Source organism: Mytilus edulis, chromosome 3, assembly GCF_963676685.1.
Source record: "Mytilus edulis chromosome 3, xbMytEdul2.2, whole genome shotgun sequence".
Classification (NCBI taxonomy): domain Eukaryota; kingdom Metazoa; phylum Mollusca; class Bivalvia; order Mytilida; family Mytilidae; genus Mytilus; species Mytilus edulis.
This window is the reverse complement of record NC_092346.1, coordinates 24998252-25018044: the sequence shown is the minus strand read 5'-3', so window position 1 is coordinate 25018044 and position 19793 is coordinate 24998252. Positions and strand designations below refer to the sequence as shown.

The window sequence follows — 19793 nt, the reverse complement described above, 5'->3', positions numbered from 1 at the left end:
GTCCTTCCCGAATTTGGGATTTAGTTTTTATTGCTTCTCGGTTCTTTTCATCGAAATTTAAAGAAAACTACCGAGGGACCACGTTAGATTGAAACTTCCTGTCGGTAAATGACAAAGCAACAACATGAGCTCTATTGGAACTGGTGTAAGTTAAAAACCGCACCATTTAGTGAATTGTCCACTTCGGTGTACATCTTCAAAATACAATTTATGATAATTTTTCAAGGTCTGCGTGTCATTTATCTACTTTGGTTTTAGGAATAAATGGAATTTTCACCCAATATTATTTGCGTACTCCATCCATGACTTTTGTACAAATGTACATGTATCTATTAGTTTTGAAAATTAAATTGTCAGTTTAAAACACATTTCTGGATGATCAGTTTGCAAAAAATGAGAGTTCAAATTTCAAACACAAAATGTGTCTACAGAAAACCATGACAACGAGAATGTTCCATTCTTATACACCTTATCGCTATTTGTCCGCCATTGCTGGAAATCACACAGATTCCCGTAAAATTTTGACGTCATAAAACAAAATATCTGACGCCACAATGGAAAAGTGATTGTTGTTGACGTCAAAAGTTCAAGCGGCTGGGTCAGCCGGGATTAGCGATAAGGTGTATTGTACTAGCCTATAAGGGGTCCATTAATAAAACATCATTTCCTTATGTTCTTGTTCATTAAAGTCATAAGAAACCTCAAATTAAAAAAAAAATATGCATATATTTTTTATAACTAAATGGATAGTTTTCATTATACAACTTATGTACATATACATTTTTCTGAGGAAAATTCTTTAATTTGTCCACATTTAGAAGTTTACTTATTTTTAATTGCTTGCTTCCAGGAAGCAATTCGCCGACATATTTTCCGTATGCATAGTGACCCGAGCGTAACCCTCCTCGTAAAAATCTGGTAATCGCAATACGCATGGATCTGTATTGAAATAAACAAATATCTGAGTTTACATGTTAAACACGTGCTCAATACCCATGCTTTTTGTGATTTGTTTACTTTAAGATGACAATCGTTAAAACTCGGCTTCAAAACACGGCATTTAATGAGCAGCCATATTTTTTAAATCATAACAAACAGAGAGAAAAAATATTGACGATTATAGGATATATTTGCGAAAATAATGAAAAATCGTGCACAGAGGACTAAGTTTATGATATATACATGCATTGGTTCAAGAATTGGATAAACATTATTTTTCACCACTCACTCGTTTCATATGACTTTAATATATGATAAACCGGTCATCCATATATGTTTACGACGCATGGGCAGACTTACCGGACAGTCACAACCACACTTCAGTGAAAAACACAGGTGACCCATTAGTCTGATTGATTTTCAAATCATTTCAGATATATCTATGCGCAGTATACGGAAATTAGATAAAATATGTAACATTGAGTTTTCAGTGAATACATATAAATCAAATTTGATGCAATTTTCATTTATTAAAGAAGAAATGCACACGATTAAAGCCTTAGGTGGGCAGAGTTCCCAGACAGTGCACCGTAATTGGCTCTATATTAAATAAGATAATAGGCTTTTATTTTATTGTGTTAAAATAGTGACATTACAAAAACTTTTAACACATTTCCTTTAGTGCTTTGTGTCAAATTGTGAATTATTTTAAACTAGGACATACTGATAATGTTAGTATAATATAGTCCATGTTTTGCTGAAATGAATAAGAATATTGTATTGATGATCAAAAGTCAAGTTCATTCATCTATGACTTGTAAAAGAAATAAAGAAGATACCATAAGGCTATCAAACTGGTGACAATGACATTGCCACACACAAAAATGAATAACACAAAAACTGGAACATCAATAACAGCAATAATGATTTTCAAACATATAATAATAATTCTGAAATAGCTTTAAAAAGGAGTAAGTTCGGTAAGGGCCATATTTGGCCGTGATTTTAAAATTCAATGTTAAAAGACAAAAAATGTTTTAAGTTGACTTAAAGACGTGATAAAGTTAAATAAAACTACTTTTAACAAAGTTTAATTCTAACACTTCAATTTTTATACCCCAAAATGGTCAAGATAAGAGATTTTTGTGAAATTTGACAAAATCAGCTGAATTTTAACCAAATTTAGAACCAGGAAACATAGAGTGGAGGCGTTGACAAAATACATATTAAAAAAAGACATGTGAAATGTTGTCACAAACATTATTTTAAAGATCTTTGTTGTTGACGTAAATGCTCTATGTTTCCTGTCCAATAATCTATGGAAATTTACCAATTTTCATTGATTTTTTCGTGGAAAATCAACATGAATACAACTTGACGTCATAATAAAACACAGGAACGTAATTTTTCAACAAAATGGCTTATTTCCTATCTAGTCACTGTATTAGCTATAATTAATTGTGATATTCAGATATTGGTCAATAAATCCGAATTTGAAATTTACACTAAAAAATGGGGCCATTTTAGGACCTTATCTTTGTAAATAGCAATCAATTTAACTCAAAACAATGGGTTTCACAAATTAGCAACAAGAAGAATAATTAAAGCAACAAAAAAGCTAATTAAGCGACAAGAAAATAAATTTAGCACCAAGATATCTAAATCGTAATTTTTATTTGAAATAAATAGATATAGAAACATGCACTGAAATTTGCTTGGTCTTGCTTTAAATATGTATTCAAGAATTATCATGATTTTGAGCAAAGAAAATAAACCTATCAGTGATTTTAGGCACCAACCAAATCTTGCAGTTATATATGCTAATGAATGCATATGAATTTTAAAAAGTAAAAACAAAAATATTAACAACAGTCAACTATTTACTAGATGCCTAAGTTTTAATTAAATATATATATAAATATATTTCAGTATGACTTGTCAGCTTCTCAGTTTTCACCTGATGGAAGAGTGTTTCAAGTGGAATATGCATTAAAGGCTGTTGAAAACAGTGGGTAAGTGTATTTATGTTATACCAAACATAATCAAGGTTTGAAAAGATTATTGGTTCATTGGCAAATTTCATGAGAGAATTTGATTGAACAGCACCATTCATAAATGGCTTATTGATTTGCAAAGTGCAAGTGCAAACTCTCCGTTTCAAATTGTGAAAAACTGGAAATCAGAACCAGAATCCGACAAAGCATCATTTATACACATGAACTAAAAGCTAATTTCTTCAAGATTAATTGCAATTGTGTGAAATAATGGGCAAATCAACTTTTGTTTTTGTTGTTGATGATGTTTTAGAGATTTTAAGTATTGTACACTACAAATATTCACTTAGGAAATTTCAACCCACATGTGTTTTCCCCTTCATTTCAGCACTGCTATAGGAATACAGGGAAAAGATGGTGTAGTATTTGGTGTAGAGAAGTTAGTAACATCTAAACTATATGAAGCTGGAGCTAACAAAAGGATCTTCAATATAGACAGACATATAGGAATGGTAAATTTTTCTTGAGGTCCAAAGCAGGGCTTCCAAAAAATATTTGAGCCAGCCGGACATTTCATATCTGATCCCGATTTTTATTCCTTAAGACTTAGTCACAAAAGGCAATTATGGTAATCAGATGGCCATTCCAATGATTGACATTACATTAAAAAAAAAACGATTTTAAACTTTACTTTGATATGATATGAATTTGATGTTCGGATATAACTGTTAAATTGGATCAACTGTTAAGTGCATCATTCAAAGTGTGCACATCAGCGTGCTCATATCTGCCTTAGACTTTTTATTTGTGCAAAAACTTTAGTTTCGTTTTCACATTGTTCTAACCGGATGTTGACTTGACAATGGTAAAACATGGACCATAAACGGATACGTAAAATCCGTGTATGTTTACAAAGCACGACTGAGTGAAGAAGCTTTTTCCACGTTATTTCTTCAACAAAATACTTGAAATGAAAGTTAGATACAGGTATCAATGATAATTTTAGCATTTTTGAAGAAATGTAGGATGCATAATTAAATTTCCCACCTGTGCACATGCGCACACATGTTCTAGTTCATACGACGTAGTTCTGACGATTTTTCATTTAAAACCTTTTTAAATTTTTCATCAAATCATGTTGATAAACTAATTTCTAATAATTTTAATCTTTTGGACTAAATCAATTAGAAACAAACCGCTGAAAAGTAAGAAAAAAATTGTGAATAGACCGATCAATTTATACGATGTCCGGTACTGAACATAGTTCACCTGTCACCTGAACAGGTAGATTTCAGCTGTCCAACTACTAATTAGCCTCGATTAAAATTAGAAAGTATTGGATTAGGTGTTGTTTTGATAGTAATTAATCATCATGTCACATTTACGACCGGAAATGAGTTGATGTTAAAGGCAAAAGGTTGGGTCAAAAAGATCGTGAATTATGTAAAAATGACCGAAAAAGCCTTGAAAACTAAAAAGTATATGACCGTTTCATGCTTTGCCCAGCCGGACTTTTACCGGACATTATACAAATGACCGGAATATATGACCGTTTTGGAAGCCCTGGTCCAAAGAGTTGATCACTTATTTGTTAAAAATATTTGTATAATATGACCATTGATACATGTACATTGCAAGTGAAGAAAAGTTTGAAAATACTAAAGGGCCAATCAAAATTATATATACAAAAGGAGAAAGAAAGATCATACAGGCCAGCAACTTTCCACAAAATTATTAAACAAAGCACTAATAACTAAGCACCACAACCAAGAGGAACTGGAGTTATTCTGATAAGTGCTTTTAAGTAAGAGGTTTATTGGGGAAATATAATACAAATATATTAAGCTTGTTTTGTTAAGGTTTCTTATTTATCTTAAATCTTGACATTTTCCACTTACCAAATATATTATATTTATTTGTTTCCAATACTTTTATTATGTTTATCTTCAGGCTGTAGCTGGTTTATTAGCTGATGCCAGATCTATTGTAGAAACTTCAAGAGATGAAGCATCAAACTACAGATCAAATTATGGTTCACCTATACCTTTAAGAGTAAGTAATAAAAAAAAAAATTATGTACTAATTGCAGTCATTTATACCTTTAAAAGTTGGCAAAGAAAAAGTAGCATTTAAGATCTGCTGCCTAACTCCTTTTCTATAATAGTAATTTCAAACTATTAAAGTCATCAACTGTGCCACAATTAAAAATGTATAATTGATAATTTTAACAAGAGACAAGTAGCAGATCCATAATTTTGCTTCCTGTAGGCCAGGCAGTTTAACATTTTGCAAAATCACAGTTTGTTACCTTTCCTGACTTTGGCATAAATAATACTTCATCTTACGTTCCTCTTTACTTTGTAATAATTTAATGGCAGACATTAGGGATTATTTTTTTAGAAAAGAACTTACAGTCAAAAATTTAAAATTACTTATTTCTTATGTTATGAGATATTTCACTCTAGTTCATGATTATTTTTTTTCAGCATTTAGTAGACAGAGTTGCCATGTATGTTCATGCTCACACATTATACAGTTCAGTGCGACCATTTGGCGTTAGTGCTATCCTTGGTTCATATGATCAACAAGATGGTCCTCAGATGTACCTTATAGATCCATCTGGTGTTTCATGGGTAATATTATTTATTAATTATAATAAGAATACAACTGAAAACAACAAAACATAAAAAAAAATTGAATGTAAAAATTCTCCAAACATTTCATTTTACAGATATATTGTTCTTCTAAGAATTCCTCAAATTTAAATGCTTTGTACATAGTTTTTATGATCTAAGTTGAAATTCAAGTTAAACATATGCATTTAAGAATTAATCAGAGGGCCGTTTGAAATACTCCAGACTGAGAAAAATACTTGAAAGTTTGACTATTAAACAACACACAAAGGTTAAAACAACAGAAATGTGTAGTGATATTCAACTTTACATTTCACTTTTCTATTCTTATTCATGAAATTTCTTGGGCTGAAAGATTAAACTCTTTGTTTGTGTTGATAGAGCTATTTTTGTATACATTTGAATTTGATTAGTTCCATTTCTCAAAACAAAACAAAAAAACACGTTAATCTCTCAATTTTACATTTTCCTTACAACAAGATTTTGCTATGATAATTTGGCCACTATGACCTACATTTTACACTTATAGACTTAAATTACAGTTTTGTGTTCAGCTTTCAAACATGGAAAAATCACTTATGATGCATCAATGTCGTCAATGATATTTCCAGAAAACAGATACCTTTGATTGTATGACACAATTTGATTATTAGCTCTCTAAACTATCTTTTTATACACTTGAAAAACATGATTTATAATTTTTATAATTACTTAGGGATACTATGGTTGTGCAACAGGCAAGGCAAGACAAGCAGCTAAGACAGAAATAGAAAAATTAAAGGTATGATTTCTGAATTTCTTATGTCTAGACAGTTTTAAGAGAACCAACACGTATAACACTTTAGCCAATTCTTATCTGTTTGATGCATATATTTCTTTGACACATTTCATTTGCAATGTAAGAAATATGGCATGTATGATAATTTTGTGAAGGGTAAAAATGAGAGAGCTGACTGGATGACTTAAGGTCTTCCTCATTCAAGGATTTCACTCTTGATTTTTATATAAAAAAAAATAATAATAAAAAAAGCAACATAAAAAAGTATTTATAAATATGAAAGTTTAAAATAAACTCACCATAGATACCAAGACTAAATTTTGTATATACGCCACAAAAGACTTATCAGTGACGCTCAAATCCAAAAAAGTTAAAAAAAAAAAAGCCAAATAAAGTACGAAGAGCATTGAGGAACAAAATTCCTAAAAGTTTTGCCAAATTCAGCTAGGGTAATCTATGCCTGAGGTAGAAAAGCCTTAGTATTTCAAAAATTAAATATTTTGTTAACAGTTAATTTATAAATGTAACCATATCAATGATAATTCATGTCAGCACAAAAGTGCTGACTACTGGGCTGGTGATAACCCTCGGGGAAATAAATCTCCACCAGCAGTGGCATCGACCCAGTGGTTGTAAATAAAGAAATATAGAGACAATAAGGTCTGCTATAAGAAATTATGTCTTCATGTTGGCAAAAAAAAATAACACACCCAAGAATTTATACCTTCTTATAAAGTTTTGATATTTGATCAGTGTGCAGTTTAAATGGCAAAAGACAGTGAACAATTATATTAATAGATGTAATTTTACTAAGTAATAATGATTGAATACATTTGGCATTTCCATGTTTGCAAAGAGCATATTAAAGATGCATGTATGATAATGAATGTATACACATGAAAAAATAAGTCGTATAACATTAGGAAATCAGCAGTTTTTCAAGGGAATGTACATTCAGTATTTCCATTTTTCAAATTTTTCAATTATACATTGTATTTATAATATTTTTAGATGAAAGACATGCCCATTGTTGATTTGGTGAAGGAAGTAGCAAAAATGTAAGTACAATGAAGCTTGGATATTATTAAGTAAATTCATACTCTGCCTTCACAGGCACCTATAAATAGCGAGACTCTATCCATCAACAATTATTCAATATATGGCACATGATTGCCATGAACAGGCTCTTGTGATAGTAGATCCTTGGTAGGTTCAAATTATTCCTACATTCGAATTCCATGTTTTAGTAAAGATAAAGAAATATCACACAATTAATTTATTTTTAGATGATGAGCAAGATTTTAACATGCTAGTTCACCAGTTTGCAGAAAGAATTTAAACCTAACATGACTGAGCTTTTACGCTAGTCTAGTTTTTAAAAATCTTCCATGATTGAAACCAAGAATTGTTAAAAAGAAAGTGGTCATTATTAACAGGAATTACCTTTAGATTGACACAATATTTCTATGCCTAATAGTATCCTCATGGATGGTTTTCTAACAGCCGATTGCAATGAGTGTGTAGGCAAAGGTTATATCTTTGGTTAGCTTGCTTGCTAGTTGAACCGTGATGTCATTATAAGTTGAGGTAAACTACCCTACTTTAAGAGTAGACTAGTCCGACAGATAACCAATCTATCTGTTTGTAAGACTAAGCTACTTTAAAAGGAGGTTAGTATACCTTACCTTATAATGACTTCACGGTTCAGCTAGTAGGCAAGCAAACCAAAGATATAACTTTGCCTACACACTCAATGCAATAGGCTGTAAATGCCTTTAATATCCCATTATTCAATATGTGCAGTAACAGTGTATGATGTTCTTGTGGCTCAGCTCCTTAATAAACATTTCTATCCATTTTCATAAAAATATGGATAAAATAATAAAATCATTTATATACTCTTTGGAGTCTTCCCTGCTCTATGATTTAGTTGAATTAGAATCATTGCCTGTTTATTTATTAATTTTTTTTATTCTTTTTTCTCTAGAATATATATTGTTCATGATGAAGTTAAAGATAAAAACTTTGAGCTAGAATTGAGTTGGGTTGGAGAAAGTAAGTATTTGTATAGCTGTATTATCTTTAAGTATCTTTATATGTGTAATCCACATCTGAAAAGCTGCAGCATTCATACAGTGTTAGATTATTTGATAGATTTATGGAGAATCATTCACAGCATTACACAAATAGAATTTTATAGAAAAGTTATTTTAATTTACATTGAAAGCCGTTCTGCAATGATCAATTTAGAAAACTGAAAATGCCTCTAAAGGGAGATAATTTGTCAATTATTTGGATAAGATTTATATAAAGTTATATATTAAAAAGTTTCTCAAAGATGTGGCTTTTTTGTGATAAAATTTACATCCTTCTTTAGTTTTAAAAAATTACTACCAGTCAATTGTTTTTAACATTCAGAAGTTTCATAATTAAGGATAGTGATAATATTTAACTTTTTTCAGTGACCGGCGGTAAACATGAATTTGTTCCAAAAAATGTTTATGCAGAAGCAGAAAAATTCGCTAAAGTGAGTATATTATGTCCATACTTTTTCTATTCTTAGTCAAAATTGAGAAAAAAAAGATATTTGAATATGCAAAAATAATATTGGGATTTTTTTTTTTTCATTTAGAAAAAAACCTAAAAAATTAGCTAAATATGTTGGAACAATGTACAGCCGAGTTTTAGCCTAGTTGTAACAAATTCAGATCAATTCTATTATTAAAGATTGATTTTAATCATTTTAGAAATGTAATTATGCTTTCAGGAAATGTGATATTTTATTAAGTACACATGCCAAATTTTTCACAAAAATATGCTTATCGAAACATTTAGATTCAAATGTTACCAAATTTTCATTGATACCATGTACTTTCGATGCATTTAGATTGAAACAAATATTCATATGATCAATTAAATGAAGGCATTTAATAAAGCAATTTATTACCAAAAGAAATAACTACCTCAACTTGACTTGATATTTTTCAGATCTTTTTATCTGTGCTGGTTATTAAATAAATATTTCTGTTTTTTCAGGAGGCTCTAGAAGAATCCGACGATTCAGATGAAGAAGATCTGTGATATTGATGACTTTATTATATCATTATTAACTCTTAAAATAGTGCTCTTGACATCATCTACATCATAAACAGTTACCAATTTGTACTCATGTTGTTAGAATTGTGTCCATTAAATTTGAAGTAATATATTTGAGTTCTTCCTTAATGGTGATACCTTACAAGCTTGCATAGAGGAATATTTGACTCACCTGCAAGATTGGTGAGCATTTACTTGGCATCTATTGTCTTGTGTCTGTCATCCATAAACTTATTGCAAGAAGACCCAATTCTGTGTTCCCCATTCAATGATGATTGTGTGGCAAGCATTTGGGCATAGATTGGAAGAAAAGTATGGGAAACTAAACTTTCATCTTCTTGAAAAAATACCATTTAAATTTTATAAATACTTGAAATGAATGAATTATGTACTTGAATCAAAAAGCAGTTCACAACACTCAATCACATATACTCCAGAAAAACCAAAAAGTAAAGGATCAGCGCTGTCATAAAATTGTCATTTTATTTCAATCTAATCAGTTGAAAATTGCAGCTGCCAGAAGCAATTTCTGTCTTATCCGACAGACATGTAGACTATGCCAGGATTCCATTTACCAAATACAGTTATCCTGTTACATTTGTATGTACATGTAATAATAAGTGAGCATTTCACATGACAAAGAGAAACTGTTAACTTTTTTTTAAAGCTTTCACTGAAATTGAGGTAAAGGACAATGGACAGACTGAAACCTCGATACAAAAGGCACTAGCATATATGGTTTAGTGGTATGAAGCATCTTGGTCCCCTACCTTCTAGATATAAAGCTTTATGCAAATAGTTTATACTGCTGCCCAATTGTAAACCCTTTATCTCAAAATTTATTCTTTCATTGCAAGCAAGGCAATAAAATCTTTGCACACTGTATGGTAGAGAGGCACATTGCTCATCTACATGATTGAAACTCTTATCTTTCTGTTTGTTGTTATGCAATAGCACAATGTTTGCTGCCCTGTTATGGTATGGCGATGATGTTGCAATCCAAGGACATTTGGTTTCTCCACGATAAATTGTATACATATATAAAAGTCTATTGATCTTTATGAATTTGTACCACAAGGTTCCATATCAATATAAGTAATGTTGGAATTGATTTTCAGGGTTGTGACCCCTAATGGTTTAGGAATTTGGGACCAAAAACAATAAGGTTCTAATACTTTGTATAAATTGCTTATTTATTGATAAATTTATGGGGTTGAATATTTTTTAGGTTCATAAATATGGTGATTTTAACAGTGTATCTAGGTTTTGGGCCCCGTTTTTAAATTGGTCCACACTGGGGTGCAAAATTAAAACTTTGATTTCAACAAAAATTTAATGTACAGAGTTCTTTGAATCTGAATCTAACTGCAATTTAGATATTGGGCCCTGTTATCAAATTGGTCCACATTGAAGTCCAAAGGGTTCTAAATTTAAAGTTTGTTTGATTTCACCAAAAAATTTAATTCTTGGAGTTCTTTGATATGCTGAATGTAACCATGTATTTAGATCTTGGCTATTGGACCATTTATATAAAAGGTAAATTTCCAAATCATTTTTTTTTCAGTTCCTATGCATTCTGTGTCAGAAACCTATGCTGTGTTAAATATTGAATTACAATCCAAATTCAGAGCTGTATCAAGCTTGAGTGTTGTGTCCATACTTGCCCCATCTGTTCAGGGCTTTACCTCTTCAGCTGTATCTAGCAGTGCATTGTGGAGCATTTTATTGATTAATGCATACATGATGTAAATCAACAACTATAAACCCCCTTCTTTATTCTGGACTTTTTATTTGAACAACTACAAAATGTACAAAGACTATTGAAGCTCACAATCGACCTCACTATGAGACTTTAGATGACACTGTTTAATCCTGCAACCTGGAACATCAAGAATGATGACAGAAAAACACATCATGGGAACCTTATTGATCTTATCATATATTTCTGATAGTTTTCCCTACCTACTCATATATTTTCAAGCTTGAAAAGGTGATCTATTTCAGCATGTCCTATCACCTTGTATATATAGGAGGTGGCTACCTGAGCGTCATTTGGTCTCTGGTGGAGTTGACTCACTGGTAATCATACAACATCTTTAACTGTTTACATAACAAGAATAAATTAATAATGCACCACCAAAAATATAAATTTCCCATATTTTTAATCACAAAATGATACAAAAGAATGTTTGCATACAATACAATGTTTTCAGTGCAAATAATAATCAACCATTTGGTCTGATGGTATTCACAAAGCTCTCTGATTTATAGGTAAAAAATAAAAATAAATGATCATGACAAAATAAACTACAATACAACAAACTGTAAAATATGGTCTAAAAGAATATGATGGTTTGAAGATGAGACATTGGAACTTTCAAAAAGGACCTTTCATGTTTTCAAAATGAAGTCTGAGGGACCTTTACAATATTTCATATTGTTTGAATGAAAATGAAAAATGTAACATTTATCGTGTCAGATGCCATGGGTATAAAAAAAATACACTTGTTATTTATTTTATTTTGCATTACCTCAACTTAAAACCAGACATTACATGTAGCTTTCATAAATTGAAAACTTGAAATAGAAAGTTCAAAGTTAGTTTAAAATCCCTTATTGCTTCAGTTCTTTTGCTTTAGGTTTCCAAACATTTAAAAATAAAATCTTTAAAAAAATCTTTCATTTTGAGATCTATTTATCATAATACATTATACACAATAAACTTTTTTTTAATTACTCTTGGTGATTTTTCAAAGTTATTGCAGTTGATTATATTTAAAACATATCTCACTTTATTCCATAAGTTGTTTGTTTGTAGCCCTGGAGGAAATCAAGTTTCACTGTAAATCAACAACAATCATTACCCTGTAGTAAATTATAAAACCAGCAAGAGTATTTTTTTTAAAATGCACATGTTTGACAGTAACATCCTAATTAGCTAGAAAGATATTTTTGCAGACAAATCAAATTCATCATAATCAGATAATATTATCAAGATTATAACATTCATAACTTTTGTTGTATATACACTACATTGTATATATACATTTTTACTGGAAAAATTTGAACAAAATTATGTAATAAATTATTGGTATTTAATACTTTAAAAATACTGTATTACAGCACCTATAAATCTCTTAGACACAGTCACACTGGAAACTGATAATGACCAACAACCTATGGAGAAATATATATGTACATGTATCACTGTTAATGTTTATTTACATATTGCATGTCAATAAATATTTTAAGAGATTGAAATATTCTCTGAAAGAATGATTCATTTGTCAGGCAATCCACACTATTCATACATGTATTTCAGGATGCAATCTTTATTGTCGTCAATACTTTGGCAGAAACCACATATTATTCAGCACCTCCAATGATCACTGGTTAATTCATATCACATATTTGTAGCCTATTATATATCACAGTGGAATAAATTCAGAGCTTCTCTTAGTCAGATAGGTCACAAAACTGAACATATATGGTTGCATGAAGTAGAAACTGGTGTATATAAACATTGCTGTAATCACAACTAAAAGAGTATCTGAATAAGTGTTAAGGTAACAATTTGTGTCAAACACTGAAAACAAAGAAAATTATAGAGTATTTAAAAATGCAGATGAATAATCAGGCCTATTATATACCTTTACATGTATATAATTACTATTCATTTTAACTGACACAACATTCACTTTAATAGCTTCTGAAAAATTGTGCAACTGGAAAAGTTTTAAGGACTGACAATACAAGATACATGTATATTCATGCAAGTTAAAATACCAGTGGCAGGTCAAGAAATTTTCATAAGTGGGGGCCCACTACAGTCCTGCTTCAGTGATTCCCTACATAAGCAACCAAATTTTCCCAAGAACCCCCCCCCCCCTTAATGCACCTCTGAATACATGTACTGTATATTCATTCAAGTTAAATATACATGTATAATCATGCAAGTTCAATATACATGAATATTCATGCATGTTAAATATATACAAGAATAGTCACGAAAGTTAAATTAATATACATGTCATGCACATTAAATATACATGTATAATTATGCAAGTTGTATATTGAATATACTTGGAAATCAGAAGACCTTTTAATTCAGTTTTCACTCAATTTTTGATAAATTAAGTACCTAAAACAAGGATTTGTAAAGTGAGTTTTTTTAAAGTAGAAAAGAAATAGTAAAAACACAACCTACAAATCATGTCAAATTTTTCACTATATTTCTTTATATAAATTTAAAATGATGGCAGGCTGAGTTTGGTACAGATTTAGTTGGGTTAAGGTCAACTTATTATCCAGTGCTCAGCATTGGATATATCAGGGTTTGAAATTAGCAGGGGCCTACTCGCCAATGGCCCCTAAAATTTGGTGTGGGCTACTAAAATTTCTATTTTTCTTGTATAGAAACTACATATATAGTGTACAAAAGATAAGATGTAGGCTAGTATTCCAAAATTATAACTTCAATCCCTGAATATGTATATTAAACATATGAACTTACTTTAAATAAAGCTAATACTAACAATGACCACTGCCCTTTCCTCGATCTTGATATCTATATCACTAACGGAAAACTGAATACTAAAATTTATGATAAAAGGGATGATTTTTCATTTCCTATCGTTAATTATCCGTTTTTAGATGGTGACGTTCCCTTGTCACCATCTTACAGTGTTTATATTTCTCAACTTGTAAGATTCGCTCGTGTATGTAACAATGTTTTAGATTTTAACGAGAGAAATTTATGTATTACTGAAAAATTATTACACCAGGGTTTTCGATATCACAAACTAGTCAAAACATTTACCAAATTTTATCATCGGTATAAAGACATCATTCGTAAATATAGCTCAACATGCAGACTTCTTATACGTTCAGGTATTTCACATCCAATTTTTTATGGAAATATTCTTTATAAAGCACAAAGGTGTCAGTATTCACCTCAGAAACTTAAAAAACCTTTGAATAGACTTATTAAGAAGGGATATAATTACGATACTGTTGTCAAGTCATTAAAGATTGCATATTTTGGCGTTAATATTGAGTCACTGATAAGGTCTTTGCGTCGGAACTAAACACATTTATTCTAAAAACAGTTGTTGGCATGACACGGGTTATGTTCTTCTCATATATGTTATGATGGTATGATACTAAACCCCTAACGGGAAGGATTGTGCCTGATGTACATATGATGAAATCATAATCTTTCAGTCAGTTTAATTGAAGTCTGGAGCTGGCATGTCAGTTAACTGCTAGTAGTCTGTTGTTATTTATGTATTATTGTCATTTTGTTTATTTTCTTTGGTTACATCTTCTGACATCAGACTCGGACTTCTCTTGAACTGAATTTTAATGTGCGTATTGTTATGCGTTTACTTTTCTACATTGGTTAGAGGTATAGGGGGAGGGTTGAGATCTCACAAACATGTTTAACCCCGCCGCATTTTTGCGCCTGTCCCAAGTCAGGAGCCTCTGGCCTTTGTTAGTCTTGTATTATTTTAATTTTAGTTTCTTGTGTACAATTTGGAAATTAGTATGGCGTTCATTATCACTGAACTAGTATATATTTGTTTAGGGGCCAGCTGAAGGACGCCTTTGGGTGCGGGAATTTCTCGCTACATTGAAGACCTGTTGGTGACCTTCTGCTGTTGTTTTTTATTTGGTCGGGTTGTTGTCTCTTTGACACATTCCCCATTTCCATTCTCAATTTTATGTTAGTCTGTTAAAAGCTAGATGTACATGTACATGTACATTGTATTTCAATCTTAAATTAAACAAAACAAAGAACTGAAGAACAAAATATCAGTTTACAATAATAAATTGTTCTTATTTTGTATGATTTATCTATATGGATCAATGATATTTTGGTAGATGTAGCTTTTTAATACAATTGAAAAATTAAGCCACATTTTGTATGTAAAATGTATGTGCCTGTCCAAAATCAGAAGCCCGAATTCAGTGGTTTTCTTTCGTTGATGTTACAGATTTGTTTTTGTTCAATTTTTATAAATAAATTAGGCCATAAGTTTTCTGGTTTGTATACACCTTATCGCTATTTCGTCCATTCCGGGAAAAACAGTCATTTATACAACTTCCTGTTTGGGTCACCGGCCGAAAAATGGAGGTCATCAGTAGTGAGTTGAGGGAGAAAAAACTTTAGAAAGTGATCATCAGGAAACTTTGATATAGTATGATCCACTTTTTTCAAAATTAAAATTGAAGTAAAAAAATATTTTGTTTGAAGTATTTACGGTAGTTTAAACAGGTCTCATTAAAAAGTATCATGCATGGTGAATTGTTTAAACAGGGTCCCAGATAGCTTCAACTGGATGAAAAAGTTGTGTAATTTTAGAACTTATTCGGAATGGAATAAATAGCGATTAAGTGTATTGTTTCACACATGTAATTTCGTATATTGTGTCTTGTGGAGAGTTGTCTCATTGGCAATCATACCACATCTTCTTTTTCATATGTGCATAAAAAAGGGGGATGGTCACTTTCTTATACAAATTTAATTATTTGAGTTTTAGAAACATTCAAAGTTAACATATTGAGGAGCTATCGTAATAAAGAAATGAACATAGAACTCTAGTTAATCATTCGACAGACACTTTACAGTGTACCTCAAACCTATGGCCCACCTTAGTTGCGGTCCATACACCATAGGCATAGAAAATATTATGTAAATACTTTACAAGATCTACCTCAGTTCAAATATTAGATTATAAAACAAAGGATACTGAAGACAATTCTCTCCAATGGTTCTAACATGTACAAAGAAGTAATTAAAGTGTACTGCAGATACCAGAAAGAGCAGAAATCTCGAATTTTAACTAACGTCCCAATCATTTTGAAGCACCTAATTTTTTAATTTTTTGTTTACGAATATAGCGTGACAGTTCCGGTTTGAAGACGGGAAAGATTTCAAAATCGAGTTGTCAACGATAGACCATATGACAACCATCAGACGAAATTTTCAAGGGTTTCAACTATTGAATTCGCATTTCATTTAGCTAAAACGTGGCTAAATAGATTAATCATTGTATTCTTACAAAATTATTCCACAGGCGCTTGGGGCACTTCTCATTTTTCTTGAACACAAATGACTAGATCTACATATTTACTGCTCTTATTATACATTAAGGTGGATCCCTACAGATATAGCAAATTTTTTTTCACCATTGAATTTTTCTTAAAATTTGCATACATATACTATGCAATGGCCTCTATGAAAATTTGAGTTAAAAATAGTATGTCACCAGACTCGTTTCCATGGTAACGGTCACCAAAGTTGGTAACTAAAGAAGAAAGAAGACATCACGTGTATGCATAAATACATACCTGATGTAGAAACTCTGGATTTTTTTTTAGCCTTTGAAAGTATTTTGAAAGGTTTGTTCTTCATTTATTACAAAATTATTATTTAAAATGTAAATAAAACACAAATAATGGGAGTTTTATTCATTTTCATTGATTTCGGCTCTAATTTCATCAACACTGCTCCGCAAAAAAACCACAGATTTTGTTAAAAATTTCTATTTTTCTTAAATTTAAAAAAAAATGGTCCAATGAATATTTTTTTAAATTTGACATAAGATGGTCATAACAATGAGCTTTAAAAAGAAATTAAAAAAAATATGGGTCACCAGACTATTTTTTGCCCGAAAAACGTTTTTGTGACCCCTAACGAAACAGTGACCAACAGCAGTTTTTTGTATATCTTTCATCATCGGTGATCAAAGTGTGACATATGTTGTCATATCCTTTGTTAAACTAACACAGAATAATACAGTTTCACAAGGCAATCCAATGAGAACAATTTTTTGGTTTCTATGAACAACGGTTACCATGGCAACAGGACATGAAGTTGGAAAATTCAAGTTTTTGCATTGTTCTGATGTGCAAGATTAACAACCTAACAGACAATGGCAGATAAAATACCATGATTTCAGAGTAACAACACATGGCTTCTATGTAAATGTCCACTTATCAGTAAAATACGTCAAAAACGAAGGGGAAAAAGATTCAAAAGATACAGTTATATTTCATAAAAAAGCTTCTGTCCATATTTTATAAAGTTCCATGTTCCATGAAGGTTTGATTAATATATAGCTTTCTAAAAAAAAATTAACCACAAACTAATCCTAGCTGACGCTGCACGACGACAAAAATTAGGATTGTTATGTCTCTCTTTCGGGACATAAATGACGTGGACTCGACAAAAATTTCCAGTCCTATATAGTTCATATCAACGTATTTTTGTCAATACACAATTATTAAACGATTGGATCATAATTTCTTTTTATAATAAATCTTCAATATTGTCATACGAGTAAACAAGATAATTGTGGCAAAATCAAACAATAACAACAACAAAAATATAAACAATTTAATTAAAATACAGATTTCTGATTCTGTTGTCCTTATATGATAAGAGCATGCGAGCTGTGATCTGAATTTTAATCAAATTGAAAAAAAATGGTATCGTCGTGTGAATCTTATAATGATGTGTTTCCCATTTGGTAATAGTGCTACACATTTAATTAAAGTTTATAGGCTCATTATTATGTAATTTTACATAAAAAGTTATATAGTAATCGAATTTACATACATCAGAGACATATATTAATTATATGTCTCTACATACATGAAGCGTACTCTGTCTGCAATTGTTTTTTGATGTGAAATGATAAAACAAGCAATTTATATAAATAAAGCATTTATACAACATATCACTACATTAAGCAATGTAGTTTAAGAAATTTATCCATATATTACCATGCCTATATATATGTTTGTCGCGGGTTGGCGATTTTGAAGCAGAGTAAAGGCGATCAACTGTAAGTAAAAGTATTAAATCAAAATAACTTTTTTGAGAATTGTTATTACCAAAATTGAAATAATGTCATGCACGGAAGCAGGAAGGAACACTTACAGAATCATAATCTATTTATATCAAACAGAAGCAGACTTTTCCATCGCTCCGTTTTCTCAAGCACCTGTTCCTAGTTTTCAGTGTTGCAGATTTTGAGACTCGATCATATGCAAGCTTAAGATAAAAAAAAAAAAATGCTTATGGAGATTTTCTCCACGATAGATTTATATCAAAAATGATTAAAATGAATTCCTACCATATAATTTATACTAGCTATTTAGTCAAAAGTTTCCGGATTTTAATTTTAATCGAATGTATTCGTGTCGTGCGGGATACCAGATTTTGCATCACAAGGGGTTGAGGCATTAATTAAAAGAAAGATTTAGAGTAATATGTATGTATAATGTTAGAAATAGAGATCTGGTCACAAAGTATTTTGTTTAATATACCTTAACATGATTTGCTTTCATTTTCAGTTACTATCATGGTCAGGGATCCAAAGAAATCACGTATATGGCTTATTGCACCATAACTCTGAGCAAAAATACATACAACAAAAATCAAATATAAAAATCAAGGCGAAATAAGAGGGTCTAAAGATCAAGTATCGATTTCCTGGATATATGTGCATTTTTAACATTGAAGACAAGAACAAATATTACTAAGACTTCTTTTTTGTTGATACGGAATGGCTGATGTTTTTTTTCTTTTTTCGGTATCTTTCTATCTGCTAAAATTTTGTTCCAAAATACAAAAATAGAGGGGAGATTCATCTTTCAAAGGCAATGACTAACTTACAATTTCTGCTTTGTTAACCTATTTGTAGATCCTGTATAGCTGGTATTTTTTTATGATTACAATTTCTTTAAGTTTTTGTCTTCTTATAGAGTTAACTTGACTCGTTATTTAAGACCAGCTACTCTTATAACGAGCAATTTTAAATTGACAATTTCGGTAATGTAGAATTATATTTGTAGATGCTTGTCTTGGTCATTATGTTTTGATTTTACAAATTTCTTAATCTTTTTAAATTTTCATCAAAAATGGGTAAAAATATTCATTTAGGGGAAATAACTCCTATAAGGAGTCGAGTGATAGTTTAATATGGTAAAAATCGCCATTTGGATGTGATAACTTCTACAGGAAGTTGTCTGACAGTTTTGGAGTAGTGGATAATATTAAAGTCAGTCTCAACATTCTGGCATTTCTTCTCATGTCAGATTTTCTATTTATTTGGCGGGTTTCAAGTTATGTCATTTTATAATCATACACATTTTCTTAAATAAGATACCAAGATATGATTTTGGCTATGTTTGATTCAAATCATTCCACCAGTTTAAGAGGAGAATGTTTTTTAATATTCAAAATACAGGAGAAATTCAGAACGACGTCGACGGACGCATAACGATGTTGAGTAAAGCTCACTTGCTAATTTGGGTAAGGTGAGACGAAAGATAACATGTGGA

General features: G+C 30.8%; 1 protein-coding gene across 1 annotated transcript; it reads left to right on the top strand.

Moving 5' to 3' along the window:
• The first annotated feature begins 19 nt into the window (after positions 1 to 19).
• LOC139516041 (proteasome subunit alpha type-3-like) lies at positions 20 to 9550 on the top strand. Its single transcript, XM_071305848.1, has 10 exons — positions 20 to 145; positions 2869 to 2951; positions 3322 to 3445; positions 4884 to 4985; positions 5420 to 5566; positions 6282 to 6347; positions 7356 to 7402; positions 8332 to 8399; positions 8807 to 8871; positions 9381 to 9550. The coding sequence occupies exons 1-10, from the start codon at positions 125 to 127 to the stop codon at positions 9423 to 9425; spliced, it is 768 nt and encodes a 255-aa protein (XP_071161949.1). The 5' UTR covers positions 20 to 124; the 3' UTR covers positions 9426 to 9550.
• Positions 9551 to 19793: the final 10243 nt, after the last annotated feature.